The following is a 15,588-nucleotide window of genomic DNA, read 5'->3' as shown; positions in this document are numbered from 1 at the left end:
CAGAGGGATCACTCGACACTTGCAACCAAGTATTGCATAGCAAGATGTCTTCATCATTGGTGTAGTTGCCTCCTCTTCCTTTCGGTGCGTCGACGATGCCCTCACCATCCTCGTCCACCTCAAACTCATGATCATCGAAATGCATGTCATTGGTTTGAGACCAAAATGAGAATTGTTGGAGCCAGCACCCATAGTTAACATATATGTTGGGGAACGTAGCATGCAGTTTCAAAAAATTTCCTACGATCACGCAAGATCTATCTAGGAGATGCATAAACGAGAGGGGGAGAATGTGTCCACGTACCCTCGTAGACCGAAAGCGAAAACGTTTGTTAACGCGGTTGATGTAGTCGAACTTCTTCTTGTTCCGACCGATCATGCACCGAACGTACGGCACCTCCGAGTTCTGCACACGTTCAACTCGATGACGTCCCTCAAACTATTGATCCAGCAAAGTGTCGAGGGAGAGTTCCATCAGCACGACGGTGTGGTGATGGTGAAGTAATTCGCGCAGGGCTTCGCCTAAGCACTACGTGAATATGACCGGAGGTGTAAACTATGGAGGGGGGCGCCGCGCATGGCTAACAATTGTTGGTGTGTGTTCTAGGCGCCCCCTCCCCATGTATATATAGGTGGGAGGGGGAGGGGAGCAGCCTTGGGGCGCCCCAAGTAGGAGGAATCCTACTTGAGGGCCTCCTCCAATTCGACCTCCTCCTTTCCTTATCTCCGGAGGGGGGAAGGAAAGAGGGGAAATGGGAAAGGAAGGGGGAATCCTATTCCCTCTATTTCCTTTCGTCCTCCCCTTTTCCTTTCTCCACTTAGATCGGCCCATACGGGGGCGCACCAGCCGACTAGGGGCTGGTCTGTCCCGCCCTTGGCCCAATTAGGCCCATATCTTTGCCGGGGGATGTCCAGAACCCCTTCCGGTGACCCGATACGTACCCGGTACCCCCGAAACACTTCCGGTGTCCAAATACTATCATCCTATATATGAATTTTTACCTCTCGACCATTTCGAGACTTCTCGTCATGTCCGTGATCTCATCCGGGACTCCGAATAACATTTGGTCACCAAATCACATAACTCATATAATACAAAATCCTCATCGAACGTTAAGCGTGAGGACCCTATGGGTTCGAGAACTATGTAGACATGACCGAGACACCTCTCCGGTCAATAACCAACAGCGGGACCTGGATGCTCATATTGGTTCCCACATATTCTACGAAGATCTTTATCGGTCGTACCGTAATGACAACATACGTTATTCCCTTTGTCATCGGTATGTTACTTGCCCGAGATTCGATCGTCGGTATCTTCATACCTAGTTCAATCTCGTTACCGGCAAGTCTCTTTACTCGTTCCGTAATGCATCATCTCGCAACTAACTCATTAGTCACATTGCTTGCAAGGCTTATTATGATATGCATTACCGAGAGGGCCCAGAGATACCTCTCCGATACTCGGAGTGACAAATCCTAATCTCGATCTATGCCAACCCAACAAACACCTTCGGAGATACCTGTAGAGCAGCTTTATAATCACTCAGTTACGTTGTGACATTTGATAGCACACAAGGCATTCCTTCGGTATCCGGGAGTTGCATAATCTCATAGTCAAAGGAATATGTATATGACATGAAGAAAGCTATAGCAATAAAACTGAACGATCATTATGCTAAGCTAACGGATGGGTCTTGTCGATCACATCATTCTCCTAATGATGTGATCCCCTTCATCAAATGACTACACATGTCTATGGTTAGGAAACTTAACCATCTTTGATTAACGAGCTAGTCTAGTAGAGGCTTACTAGGGACACGGTGTTTTGTCTACGTATCCACACATGTATCAAGTTTCCGGTTAATACAATTCTAGCATGAATAATAAACATTTATCATGATGTAAGGAAATATACAATAACAACTTTATTATTGCCTCTAGGGCATATTTCCTTCAGTCTCCCACTTGCACTAGAGTCAATAATCTAGTTCACATCGGTATGTGATTAACACCAATAGTTCACATCGTCATGTGATTAGCACCCATAGTTCACATCGCTATGTGACCAACACCCAAAGGGTTTACTAGAGTCAATAATCTAGTTCACATCGCCATGTGATTAACACCCGAAGAGTACTAAGGAGTGATCATGTTTTGCTTGTGAGAGAAGTTTAGTCAACGGGTCTCCCGCATTCAGATCCGTATGTATTTTGCAAATTTCTATGTCTACAATGCTCTGCATGGAGCTACTATAGCTAATTGCTCCCACTTTCAATATGTATCCAAATTGAGACTCAGAGCCGTCTGAATTGGTGTCAAAGCTTGTGATACGTCTCCAACGTATCTATAATTTTTGATTGTTCCATGCTATTATATATTTTGTTCTGGATGTTTAATGGGCTTATTTATACACTTCCATATTATTTTTGGGACTAACCTATTAACCCAAGGCCCAGTGCAAATTGCTGTTTTTTTGCCTATTTCAGTGTTTTGCAGAAAAGGAATATCAAACGGAGTCCAAACGGAATGAAACCTTCGGGAGCGTGATTTTTGGAACAAACGTGATCCAGAGGATTTGGAGTGGACGTCAAGAAACGAACGAGGAAGCCACGAGGCAAGGGGGTGCGCCTAACCCCCTGGGCACGCCCTCCACCCTCGTGGGCCCCTCGTGGCTCCACCGACCTCCTTCTTCCTCCTATATATACGTACGTACCCCGAAACCATCCAAGACCACCACAAAAACCTAATTCCACCGCCGCAACCTTATGTACCCGTGAGATCCCATCTTGGGGCCTTTTCCGGCGCTCCGCCGGAGGGGGAATCGATCACGGAGGGCTTCTACATCAACACCATAGCCTCTCCGATGATGTGTGAGTAGTTTACCACAGACCTTCGGGTCCATAGTTATTGGCTAGATGGCTTCTTCTCTCTTTTTGGATCTCAATACAAAGTTCTCCTCGATCTTCTTGGAGATCTATTCGATGTAACTCTTTTTCCGGTGTGTTTGTCGAGATCCGATGAATTGTGAGTTTATGATCAAGATTATCTATGAACAATATTTGAATCTTCTCTGAATTCTTTTATGTATGATTGGTTATCTTTGCAAGTCTCTTCGAATTATCAGCTTGGTTTGGCCTACTAGATTGATCTTTCTTGCAATGGGAGAAGTGCTTAGCTCTGGGTTTAATCTTGCGTTGCTCGATCGCAGTGACAGAAAGGGAAACGACACGTATTGTATTGTTGCCATCGAGGATAAAAAGATGGGGTTTATATCATATTGCTTGAGTTTATCCCTCTACATCATGTCATCTTACCTAATGCGTTACTCTGCTCTTATGAACTTAACTAGTACAATGCCCGTGCGTTGCCACAGGCCTTTAATTTTTTTCATGTTGGTGTATAAAACTTGATGATATTTTTGTGCCTTTCAATGACATCGCATGGGGACCCTTGTCGATGTTTTTAAACGTCGACATAATCCATCTTTATCTCTCTCATCCCCTACAATAATAAACATATATGTAGAAATATACCTTTTGTGTTATCATGTGCTAAATATATACAAAAAATAACAATTATTTGTATGCACCTCTTCTGATTGTGTAAAACTCGACGAGGTCTCAGTCCAATCCATCAAAGCATCATCCGAAGCCATCAGTTTTAAACTATGACCCGAAAAAGTAAAGATATATTCATCGATTAGCTGCTAGATAATAGCATGTGACATTTTTAGTCGAAGTGAGTGGCATCGTGCCTTCTATTAGAGCGGGTCACATCCAATTTCGATATGGCTCACCTTTGAATCACTTGTTGGTAATTATTCCATAGAAATGACTTATTAGGATACGTGATATTATTCACTATATAAAAAATGTGTGACATTTCTTTCAAAGCAAACAGTGGCTTTTCCCTTAAAAAAGCAATCAACAACTCATTTTCTTCTTATCTAAAAAAGGTGATTCACTCTCTCAGCCCACAACACATTGCTCACACTCATATATCATTCCCCCAACCTACTCACCCCGCGCCGTCGCCATCTCTCCCCACCATGGAAAATCATATCCAAATAAATGCCAGCTCTATCAAAAAAATGAAAAAAAAATCTAAAGATACTTTAACATTGTTATCTATCTTGGTACTGTTGCTCATCTCACTTGAAAAGAATATTTACAAATGATAATACTTTTGCTCATATCTCTTCTAAGCAACCTGATGAACATTAGTCAATGATACGTCCTTGGTGCTCAAATGGTGAAGCTTCTACTTCACTCCTTGCTTTCTTTAAGAATTGGCACATATTACAATCAAGGACTCCTAATCTCTTGGGCATATATCACATCAAACGATAGGGCATTCTACACAATTGTTTCCCTCCCACTGAACCTGAAGTTATTAGCCCTACACAAAGGAGTTATTCATGTTGATTTTAACCTTGATGGTATACCTGGTGGATCTACCATTGAATATATCAGACTGCATATGAGGATATATGTGCCTGAATGTGATAGGGACCTGCATCCTTGATCCCAGGCTTATTAATCTTGGTGGACTCGATGAGGTCAATGTTGGCAATACTGCCATCACGAAGCCACATTTTATAATGGAAGCAACATGGTGAGACTCAAATATTGTATTAGGATTTGCGAGCAGCATGTTGAACCCCAAACTGGAGTCATTCTTGTCCTTGAGGCTGAGGTACAGCTTGGTAGCAATCTCTTCAAAGCAGAAGTGGCGGAACTTGATCTTGTCTTCGCCGGTCTTTTATTGGATCAGCATGCTACCACACTTGTCAGAACGACCCTCTATGAAAAAATATATTTTAAGAGACATTGGAACAATGCTTTGACAGTACAGGGTTTGTTAGCATGCACTAATCCACTAATCTTTAAAATGAATAAATGTTAGTAATTATATCAAAACCAGAAGATGAACAACACTACTGCTCTCTCCACGACATAAACCGACGAATTCTAGACTCTAACAATCCTGAATATGTATGAATAAAACAACCAGGCTCAGCTATTTTGCATAAACCATGAAAATCTATAGGAACTTCAATGTGTTCAATTGAAAAAATAGCACATGACTATAGAAAGAACAGCAGGCTTGATAATAACTAATCCATGAACAGAACTTGTTTAACACATGACTAATCCATGACTATAAAAAGTTCATTATACTCGTTCACTCGTCTATTGCGTGCCATGATTTTTCCGTCTTTATTGACCATCATTACTTTGATCCGTCTAACTTGTTTAGCATGTAGCATGTATTCCCATATTGTATGGCTCAATCATTCAAACCTCTATGTCGATCATTTACTTGCTTGTGTGGTCTGGGATGCCTTGTGTCCTGTCTATTTGTAATATGATTTTGTGGCAGGATTTGCTTGTCTTTCTGGAAGGACTGGTTTATCGAGCGATTCTGATCAAGGTGGCCCTTGTCAGCTATTCACGTCCATAGCGATGAATGACTCAATCACTTGGCGCTCCTGTCTAGAAAAAAAATCATTATAAAGTTGGCCCTAGGCGTTTCTAGTGATTTTACAAGAAGAATCAATATAAAGTCTTATAGTCTTCCTGTAGTTGTCATTCTCACGTTTGAAATTTTCAATCTTCTTCCGGACTTAGTCTGGTCCACTTAACCATGTACGCGAGGTTGTGCTTCAGGGATGGACATTCCTTATGTGAAATCCAATATGGGATACATAGTAACATCAACATGTTAGGCAAAGAGTCACATCGAAGAAAAAACACAAGAAAACTATGAACAGGTTTGTTTCTGTTGAAGACAATCAACAATAGATCATCACTTTTCTGTTTATCTGTTTTTATTTCATTTTAACAACAGGTCATCATTTTTCCATAGGCTATTCACTTAATTGGTCTCATTGAAATCATTTTGACAACACCCTAAAGGTAAAACAGAACTTGCCATGGTTTTCCATTGAGCTGAAGAATAAAATAAACCACATGCCTGGGAAGTAGATTGATACTGTTGAGTCCAAGAAGATCCATTAGAAATAGCTGATTTAGTGGCCCAAGCTTCTATAGTATATGGTGCAGTATTGCCGATGAATGTAGCAGAAATGCTTTCCTCCAATTTAGCCATTTTTAAATCAAAATCAACAATATTTTCACTGCATTTCACCACATTCAGTTATATTAAAATTTCAGGAATACAAAGTAATAATTTGACAATGGTGCTAAATAAATAAATTATTTCACTCGTAGAGTGCTAGTTCTGGTATCCTAGCAAAGTAAGCTAAATCAAAGTGTCATAGCTAAGAAAGCATACTAAAAACCTCTCTCGATTTTTTTACACCATTACCATACGTGTTTCCAGACTTGATTTTGCTGTTAGGAGCCAGCAACAGCAGCCAGAAGCATTGGCATTATTGATGATATAACTGAACCTTTATGTAGCAAGTGTTTCAGAGATTTATATTCGACACAACAACTTGCTGAATACTACTTTGAACTTAAAAGGTGAGGGAGAAATCAAAACTTGAGTCACACAGTCACATCAATGATACAATGAGAATGAAAAAATCAATGGAAAAGTACCACTTAATATTTCACAGTTTCATCATGGTCATCAACACCGTTAAGTTGGAATTCGAGAGTTTTAGGAAATGTGACTGTGATTCAGTAGATTTCCCTTCTGCCATAAATAATGATGTATGGATAGCTGCAACTTTTCTTCATACTATCCCAACGCACGGACACATGTAGGACAAAAAAATGACAGCAATCATGGGAAAACATACCATTACCAAAATCAAAGGTATAACATAATATATTGTCAGCACGATAAAAATGAGATCATGTTAATTTCCCTATAAAACTGAGATCAAAGGTATATATTTCACAGGAATTTGACACCACGATCATAAGTTCTGAATGGCACTTCAAGGATTAAAAAAACATATTGCCCTACAAAAGTAAATAAATATTCAAGGAGGACAACTGATGGTTGAATCCTGAAAGTCTAAGACCTCTAGATCACATATCTAGCATCTGATACTTACATCCCTAGTAAAATATAATTTTAAAATTTCCTAGAATACGAAAAGAGCCCTATATAGCTACAAGAGATATGTATGAGGTGACAAGCTCTTACACATGTATATATGTATGAGGTGGTCAGGAGTGAATCCCTTTTCTGATCTCTTTCTTTCATCCATTGTTCTCTGTCTCGCTTGATCCAGTCATGTTCCAGCACTCCTCACAAAAGTATCACTTCCAGACTCCTAGTATGGGCCGAAAGGAGGAGTTTTATTTTTTCTGATTATACATGCAACAGGGAATAGTTAAAAAACAATAACAAATTAAATGATCATGTGGTGAACCGGCTTCTTCTCCACTGCATTTGCTGATGACATAGGAAGTCACTGCAATATGGTATTATGAAATTATTTTTCATGAAAAAATGATGATACACTTTCATCTAACCAACTTGAATACTCACTTTCCTCAAGAAAACAATCTGAATAGTCTTGTGCATGGCATGATCCAAATTCAGACGACACACTTCCTTATATGCTATCTATTAATGAACGAACGGGTACTTACATGTATATGAGGCCAGAACCAGGCGTCGCGGACAGGGTATCTGTCTTCCACATCATCAGCATGGAGGAGCTCCTCCTCGGCTGCTCACTTAAGGACGACAACGATGTATCCATTTCCCATCTCTATTGTGGAAATGCATTCTCGAAACAATAAAAGAAACAATAAAAATACAGAGAGTTATACTAAAGAAGAAAAATCCTTGCATGCCAATCGTATGAAATAGCTAATGCAATTATCCCATATATAAATGCATCCCTAACACCAGCAACCGCTCCGGAATATATTCCACGTAAAAAACGCACCGATCATAGATTTATGAGATAAAAGTAATAGAGTCAAGTTAGACTACCCAAAACGATGCATGTGGTTCTACTTGTCACTTTTGACCTTAAGTGGTTTCCGTGGACATATAGTATGATGAATTTACTACATAGTGACCTTAAATTGTTTCAGTACACATATAGAAGGATAGAAATTCTACATGTACTGGGAACTACCACCAAAGCCATGTTCTATTGGATCCAGCTTGAACAAAAAATTATATTGATTCATCAATCATAGACATAAAGTTTGGCTCAAAGAAGGAGGACTACATACAACTTCCAAAATTTTATGTGTGCCAACCAGTGGTTTCGGGCTGACATTCAGATAGACGATGCAGCTTGGAAGTAATTCTAAATGACAGTCATTTTCCATATTATATCTGCAGGTGCATGCTAGTGCAAAGTAGTGCTACATCATGAAGTTGTTGTAAGGTACATCGGGAAATAAATAAAAATTCGGTGCAAGCATGGTTGCAAATTATTTGGCAAGAGCGTAGCGTGCAGGCCACTTACCAGGTCCGGCACCCATACGCCCCTAGTAATTAGCAATGGTGAAAAGTCTAAACCAATTGGATGGCACAATCAACAGAAGCAAAAAAAAAATCCTTGGGCGCCTCTCCACGATCCGTTGCCCGGTCCACCTCGGAGATTGGCCTGCTTCGATCCCCGTTTGTGTTCAGCAATGGCGGCGGCCCTGCAACTGCAATCATTTATCCTAGTCTCCATAGTAGAACAATGGATGATCACAACTTCAAATTCTAGTATATACTGAATTATTAAGGACCAGCGGGATAGCAAAAATTCAGAAAATTTCATTCTAAAATAGAAACCTCTAATTAATCAGACAATAAACTTGCCGTTTGATCTGATGATGAAAGGCACAAATGAATGGTTGTCGTGCATGCACATAAAAAATCCACACGAGAGTATGCAATCATCAATTCAATTTTTACAGCCTGGGAGTTAACACTGATAGGCCTTGCCTTGAATCAGGTCAAAACGAATGACCACAAGATTTTATTAGTACAGACTGCAGACCAAAAATTCCTCTTAAACACTTTTTACTGACTTCTGTATTGTTTTGTTCAGTACTTCAGTTCTTCAGTTTAGCATTCTAAACAAGCCAATGATGTTGAAAACAAGGTATGCTATTACAGATAGTTTTAAGGCTTGGCAACCAATGAATTTAGTAGCACACAATTAAACAACATCAGGTGACAAATTCAGCTTCCATGCTGATCCTAAATACTGCAACAAAATGTTTGACAGAATATGCAGGTCAGTTTGGCACTATAAGTTCCCAATCATTAGCTCGCCTCAGGGGTAAAACAAGCTACCATATAGTAAAGTACCAAATCACATGAGTAGTGTTGTAATCAGTCATGTAGATATTATAGAACATCACTAATTTTAACCAGTTCTGTAGTAGCTGTATAACTTTAGTGATTTTGGAAGCTTTGTAAGACTAATTCCCAAATTCCATCTGGTAGTAATTAAAAAATTCCATACAATGAAAATACTCGTATATATTTCCATCATGAACTCAATATACGTGTGAATAAATCGATAAGTAAATCAATATGGTGCATACTCTAAAATCTCAGAGATCTTTGATGTTGTAGAAGTTATTAGTCTTCTACTCGTTTCGGAAATCCCTACAGAAAAAGGGAGTACATTTCAAACTCCAGAACATGATGGTGCAAATGGTGAACTGAATAAAGCTATAATGTTCCAGTATACTACATGGAGCATAAATCTGCAACATGAACTTTGTAGTTATAGTATTATTACTTTCTTCGAAAATGAAAATCTATTTGCAGCATGGGTGTGAAGCATGCATACGCGTGCACAATCAAGGATTGAAGTACAAATCTCAGCATGTTCCACGTCACCAGAACATCATCGTATTCCCAAGTAACCAAAAATATTGTTACTCCTGGTTGCCGTGAAATTTCTGCAACAAAGAGGGGACAATTCAGTACAGAGATAACAGAGAGAAGGGAGACGTAGTGTTGTTGTCATTGTGCTCCCTCACCTCCCGGCCCTGCAACTTGAAACCACCGGCGCCTTTGCACTGCAATCCCGTATGCACATCGTCCCTCTCCCTCGCCCGACACAAGACACACAAGCTAGCACCGGCCAAAAATCAATCAATCAATCAGTCAGTCAGGGGAAGCTTGTTGATTGACATCCAAAAATTCAATGAGTTAGAGAGCAGAATGAACTCATTAACAGCACACATAAACAACCAACCATCCCCTGGTTCAAACTGGTACTGGTACATATTTACAGATTCGACGGTTCGGTTTAGGCACCAGAAAGTAGAAAGCAGAGATATAAGATGACAGATAACATAGAACCAGAAAGCAGGACGACGACACAGAGAAAAACGTTCAGATTGCAATTCATGTATACCAAGCTATGCTATGCATTTTGGCATAAGTTGTGGAATCACGCACATATTTTCTTTCAAATAAAAGTAGTTCTCAAAGTCTGAATTCAGTTTCAAAGAACAAAGCACGCATACTGAAGTTCGATGACAGGTCGACGGAGGTTGTCCCTGCAGGACACCTTGTCGGACAGCGCTGAACTTGTTGCCGGTGATGCTAGGCACTGGGGGGACGGCATGAACAGCAGCATCGGCGGGAACAGCCTGACGAAGCATTTTAAAAGCATTCATACAGAATATAATCTTCTAGATGATAACAATAAAAAATACAAGTGCAATAATCCACCAAATGTAGGAAAGCATTGTTACAGAATATATATTCTAATCCGTTATAAATAGAGATCTGAAACCATTGATCACATGCAAGAAAACAGGAGGAGGAGGTGCACAACTACATGTAGGGCGTGCAGACGCCGCTGAACTCATGAGTCGTGGGCTCCTGTTGCTTCCGTCGATCTCGTCATCCCCAAAGTCAAGTATAGTGCCATAACATCAATCATATATGTGTTGGCATTTTACTGTACCTGTTATGACAGGGATGGCCTTGCTTTAAATAGAGCATGTTCAAAGTGTGAGAGTTCAATCAAACTCGACGAACTCATTGATGGTGTCCAATTTACCAGGAATTGGGTTCTCTCATCCAAAGCGTCCACAACTACTTAGTTTTACCTAAACAAGGAAGGCATGGTCAAACAATTTAATTCCACGCGTTGCACATTCATAAATCACATGACAGATGTACCACGCATTCATAATTGTACAAAGTAACTACCAAGTGTTCCCGAAAGAATAAATTCACACACGCAATCAGCTAAACATAAAAATTTACCTCAAAAAAATAGGATGTATGGTGAGTTAGTGCTTGCACGGGTTCATATTTTCCTTACTTCTGATTCGCTCTCGCCAATATACTTGTTCAATTGATCAGGCCCCTAAAGTTCCAGAAAAGGAAACATTGTACAGTTTATACAGAACACAAATTAGGTAGAAAGAATATGGCAATCTCAAAATAAATTGTCATTAGTGTTTTCCCACAACCTGGAGATCCAAGCAGAAAAAGACCAGCTCGCATGACTGGCACCAAAAAGGGAAGATAAAACCATAATTAGGTATTTAAAGCAGTAACATGAAACACTAAAACTTATAAAATGCAAATAAAAACCGCAGATCTTGGTGAACTACCTTCGATAAGAATTCAGAGGTGGCTAACGGTTTTAATCTACCAATCACTATGATGACCAGATGACACATAGTTAACTGCAATACCACACGCCCTGCCCTGTTCATCGCTTAGGGCAGCAATGTGGTCACTGGATAAAGATTAAAAAAATTCAGGCGCCTGGTTTGAACAATAACACACGCCCTCCCCTGTTCCCAAAAAATACCATCAACATGGCCACTGGCTAAAGTTTCAGGAGTACCCATTCTTGGAGTCGCCCACTCGGGTCCTAAATGTTTTAGCAAAGTATAAAGTACAAAGGTTAATCATGTGTCGCTGCATGTTTCAGCAATTATATGGTAGGGAATCAAGCTATGAACTCAGGCATACCTTGGTATCTTGGCCTTCTAGTTCATCAAAGATCAGGTTCAGCCTTTCTGGTACCTAATAAGAAATAAGAACAGATTTGTCAGGTGGCAACTTAGATACCAACGATGACCGTGTATGCCTGAGACCAACAAGCAGCTCATCAGGGAGGTGGGTTAAGACAAGAAGCAGCTCATCAGGGAGGTGGTGAATCTAAGGATGCCCATCTGCACCGGGGAGCAGAACAAGATGTGGTGTGGTGAGACTGCAATAACAGGCTCATTGCCCATAACCGTGTGGCGGACATACGAAATTCAGTTTGTTCCTAGCTACTCCCTCCGTTCCTAAATATAAGCCCTTTTAGATATTCTAATGTGGACTACATACAAAGCAAAATGAGTGAAACTACACTCTAAAATACGTCTATATACATCCGAATGTAGTCCGTATTGAAATCTCTAAAAAAAGGTTTATATTTTGAAACAAAGGGAGTAGATTTTATGTCCTGTATATAAATGGACCCGAGAGATGAAATTTAGTCCTCTCCCCAACCAGACATACCAGCCCCGGCTTCTTCCCAGCGGTTGTCGGATCATGCTCCAGGACAAGTTTTTTTACGAGGATTGAAATGCAAACCCTTGTGTTGCTATGCTGCCACCCAAGATAGTATTCTTGGATGAAAGTTATCAAATACCAGAATGTAACAGAACTAAACATTACATTTGTGAGATTTGAAATCACTCACCACAGAACAAGCCTATCGTCGCAAGAAAGTGCTAATGAAACACAAGTTTTATAGCAACCACGGTTTAATCATCATTTGGGACACAGTAAAGACCAACCACAAACCTAGTCACGGAAGCAGCTTCTCGGCCATGAAGCACGCGAACTTATTGCTCCGGGAGTACTCATACGGCACCCCAGCCACGGTGAGCAGCCGGTCCAGGACCTCCTTCGCCTGGTCGGGCTCCGTGGTCTCGCACTCCAGCTCGTAGTTTGTGCCGAAATCGAAGTGTGTCTCGTCGAGCTCTAGCACGAGCCCAAGCCCCTCGCCCTCCTCGAGCTCATACACACCGCGGGTGTTCCGGAAGCCGCCGAGGCAGACGAACGGTGCTTTGTCCCCGCCGACGCCGTACTCGTCGGAGACGAGCCGGACGATGGGGGAGTCGACCGCACCGAGACGGGCGGGGTTGTCGACGCAGGTGAGGGCGAGGGCAGGGTCGAGGGGCTCCACGACCTCCTCAACGCGGCTGACGTCGGCGTCAATGCGCGGGCGGCGCTTGAGCGTGAGGACGGCGCGGGAGGGGTCGCGGTCGTCGGTGCCGTAGAGGCGGACGTCCCGCTGGGCGGCGGTGGCGGCGGCGGCGGCGAGGGGCCGCGCTGGGGCGTCGGTGCGGAGCAGGCGGGGCACGAGGAAGGAGGAGAGGCGCCGGTGTGCAGCCGCGTCGGGGAGACGGAGCTTGATCTCGACCTCCATGGGGTTGGGGTTGCGGCTAGGGCTGGGGGGGCGGGACCTGGAAGGGGGCGATCGGCGGCGGCGTCTACTCTGGGAGTTCTAGGGATCGAGAGGAGCGGACGAAAAAACCTACGAAAAAAAACCAGTGGAAGGTGGGACGAAAGAAAACCGGACGAAAATGGTGGGACGAAAATAAACCCGGAACGGAGACTACCAATTGAGACATTAGGAATAGAGATACTCTTGATGCATGCTGGATAGCGGTCGATGTGTGGAGTAATAGTAGTAGATGCAGGCAGGAGTCGGTCTACTTGTCACGGACGTGATGCCTATATACATGATCATGCCTAGATATTCTCATAATTATGCACTTTTCTATCAATTGCTCGACAGTAATTTGTTCACCCACCGTAATACTTATGCTATCTTGAGAGAAGCCACTAGTGAAACCTATGGCCCCCGGGTCTATTTTCCATTATATTAATCTCCCGTCAACTAGCTATTTCTGGCGCCGTTTATTTTTCTTTCTTTACTTTGAGTCTTTATCATAAAAATACCAAAAATATTATCTTATCATCTCTATCAGATCTCACTTTTGCAAGTGGCCGTGAAGGGATTGACAACCCCTTTATCACGTTGGTTGCAAGTTCTTATTTGTTTGTATAGGTATGAGGGACTTGCGTGTGGCCTCCTACTAGATTGATGCCTAAATTGAGGGAAATACTTACGCTACTTTGCTGCATCACCCTTTCCTCTTCAAGGGAAAACCAACGCATGCTCAAGAGGTAGCAAGAAGGATTTCTGGCACCGTTGCCGGGGTGTCTAGGCACAAGTCAAGACATACCAAGTACCCATCATAAACTCTTATCCCGCACATTACATTATTTGCCATTTGCCTCTCGTTTTCCTCTCCCCCACTTCACCTTTTCCGTTTTCTTTGCCCTTCTTCTCTTCGTCTTTTCGTTTGCCTTGATGTCTTACTTGGCTCGTTTGCTCGTTTGGTTGGAATAGTTGTGTATTTATTGCTAACAGAGAACCTAAGATCTATGGATCCTCATCCGCTTGCTAATCTTTTCAAGAGATCCAATTATGATGAACCATTTCCTAGTGATTTGGGTGCACTTGATTATCTTTATAAGGTTTTGCTTGAAATCCGTGAATCGGAAAATTGTGATGAAGTGCTTTATGAAGTGATTCGCGATAGATCTTTGAATAAAAAGCATGATTGTAATGATGTTATTATAAATTCTATTAATGTCAATTGTGTTAATGATATGCAAAACCCTAAGCTTGGGGATGCTAAGTTTGCTATCTCTACTACTTGTTGCAATGATCATGATTGGGGTGATTCTTCTTATGATCTAGAAAATTTATTTAAGCCCCATGATGAATATGAGATTGATAATAATGTTTGCAATAGTATTGAAAGTGGATTTGGAAGATTGTCAACTTTAGACCCCACATATTTGGATAATGTTCAATCTTATGAAGTTTTTGATAAAAGTGGGTTTGGAGAGGTCATGACTTTAGTTTATGTTATTCCCACTATTTTCGAAGAGTGTCAACTTTGCATGCATGTGGATCATCTAGAGAATATGTTATGTGATAGCTATATTGTTTAATTTAAATATGATCTTACATGTAATTATTATGAGAGAGGAAAATATGGTTGTAGAAGTTTTCATGTTACTAAATTACCTCTCTTCATGTTGAGATTGCTATCGTCACTTTCTTCTTCCTTGCATATGCTAGTTTTTGCTTGCCTTGCAAATTTGTTTGCTTATAATATGCCTATGCATGGGAAGTATGTTAGACTTAGATGTGTTTTTCACGTGTTTTATGATGCTCTCTTTGCGCTTCAATTCTTGTCTTTCATGTGAGCATCATTAAAATTATCAATGCCTAGATAAAAAGGCTCTAAAGAAAAGCGCTTGTTGGGAAACTACCCAATATTTTTCCTTGATGTTATTTAATAAATAATCCATCTAGCTTCTGTTTAGATGTGGTTTTGTGTTTTAATTAGTGTTTGTGCCAAGTAGAACCTTTGGGAAGACTTGGGTGAAGTCTTTTTGATCTTGCTGTAAAAAACAGAAACTTTAACGCTCACGAGATTAGCTACAACTTTTTACTGGAGAGTTCTATTTAGTTTATTCTTTTTTAAGATGATTAATAGATAAATTCCTCACATCCAGCAATTTATTTTTGAATTTTTGGAGTTCCAGAAGTTTGCGTTAGTCACAGATTACTAGACTGTTCTG

At 41.1% G+C, this 15,588-nt stretch overlaps 1 protein-coding gene and 1 long non-coding RNA gene across 5 annotated transcripts; both read right to left on the bottom strand.

The window, feature by feature from the left end:
* Nucleotides 1-4,493: 4,493 nt before the first annotated feature.
* On the bottom strand, nt 4,494-9,555 carry LOC120962067 (uncharacterized). Of its 4 annotated transcripts, XR_012205745.1 has the most exons (5): nt 9,492-9,555; nt 7,578-8,594; nt 7,126-7,396; nt 5,980-6,142; nt 4,494-4,805 (listed from the first exon to the last, which is right to left on the bottom strand). It is a non-coding gene; the product is annotated as an uncharacterized lncRNA (long non-coding RNA). The 4 variants fall into 4 exon arrangements; XR_012205743.1 differs by having other exon boundaries at nt 7,578-9,524; XR_012205746.1 differs by lacking the exon at nt 4,494-4,805 and adding an exon at nt 5,208-5,498 and having other exon boundaries at nt 5,602-6,142; nt 7,578-9,524.
* Nucleotides 9,556-12,727: 3,172 nt separating this feature from the next.
* LOC109738802 (triphosphate tunnel metalloenzyme 3-like) lies at nt 12,728-13,351 on the bottom strand. The gene has a single exon (XM_020297904.3). The coding sequence runs from the start codon at nt 13,349-13,351 to the stop codon at nt 12,728-12,730; it is 624 nt and encodes a 207-aa protein (XP_020153493.1).
* Nucleotides 13,352-15,588: the final 2,237 nt, after the last annotated feature.

The sequence above is a fragment of the Aegilops tauschii genome, chromosome 3 (genome assembly GCF_002575655.3).
Source record: "Aegilops tauschii subsp. strangulata cultivar AL8/78 chromosome 3, Aet v6.0, whole genome shotgun sequence".
NCBI classification, from domain to species: Eukaryota; Viridiplantae; Streptophyta; class Magnoliopsida; order Poales; family Poaceae; genus Aegilops; species Aegilops tauschii.
Note: the sequence above shows the minus strand (reverse complement) of the source record. Positions and strands in the feature narration are given on the sequence as shown.

Excerpts from the sequence above, each read along its gene's own strand:
- LOC109738802 (XM_020297904.3), bottom strand. The coding sequence starts at position 13,351 with ATGGAGGTCGAGATCAAGCTCCGTCTCCCCGACGCGGCTGCACACCGG.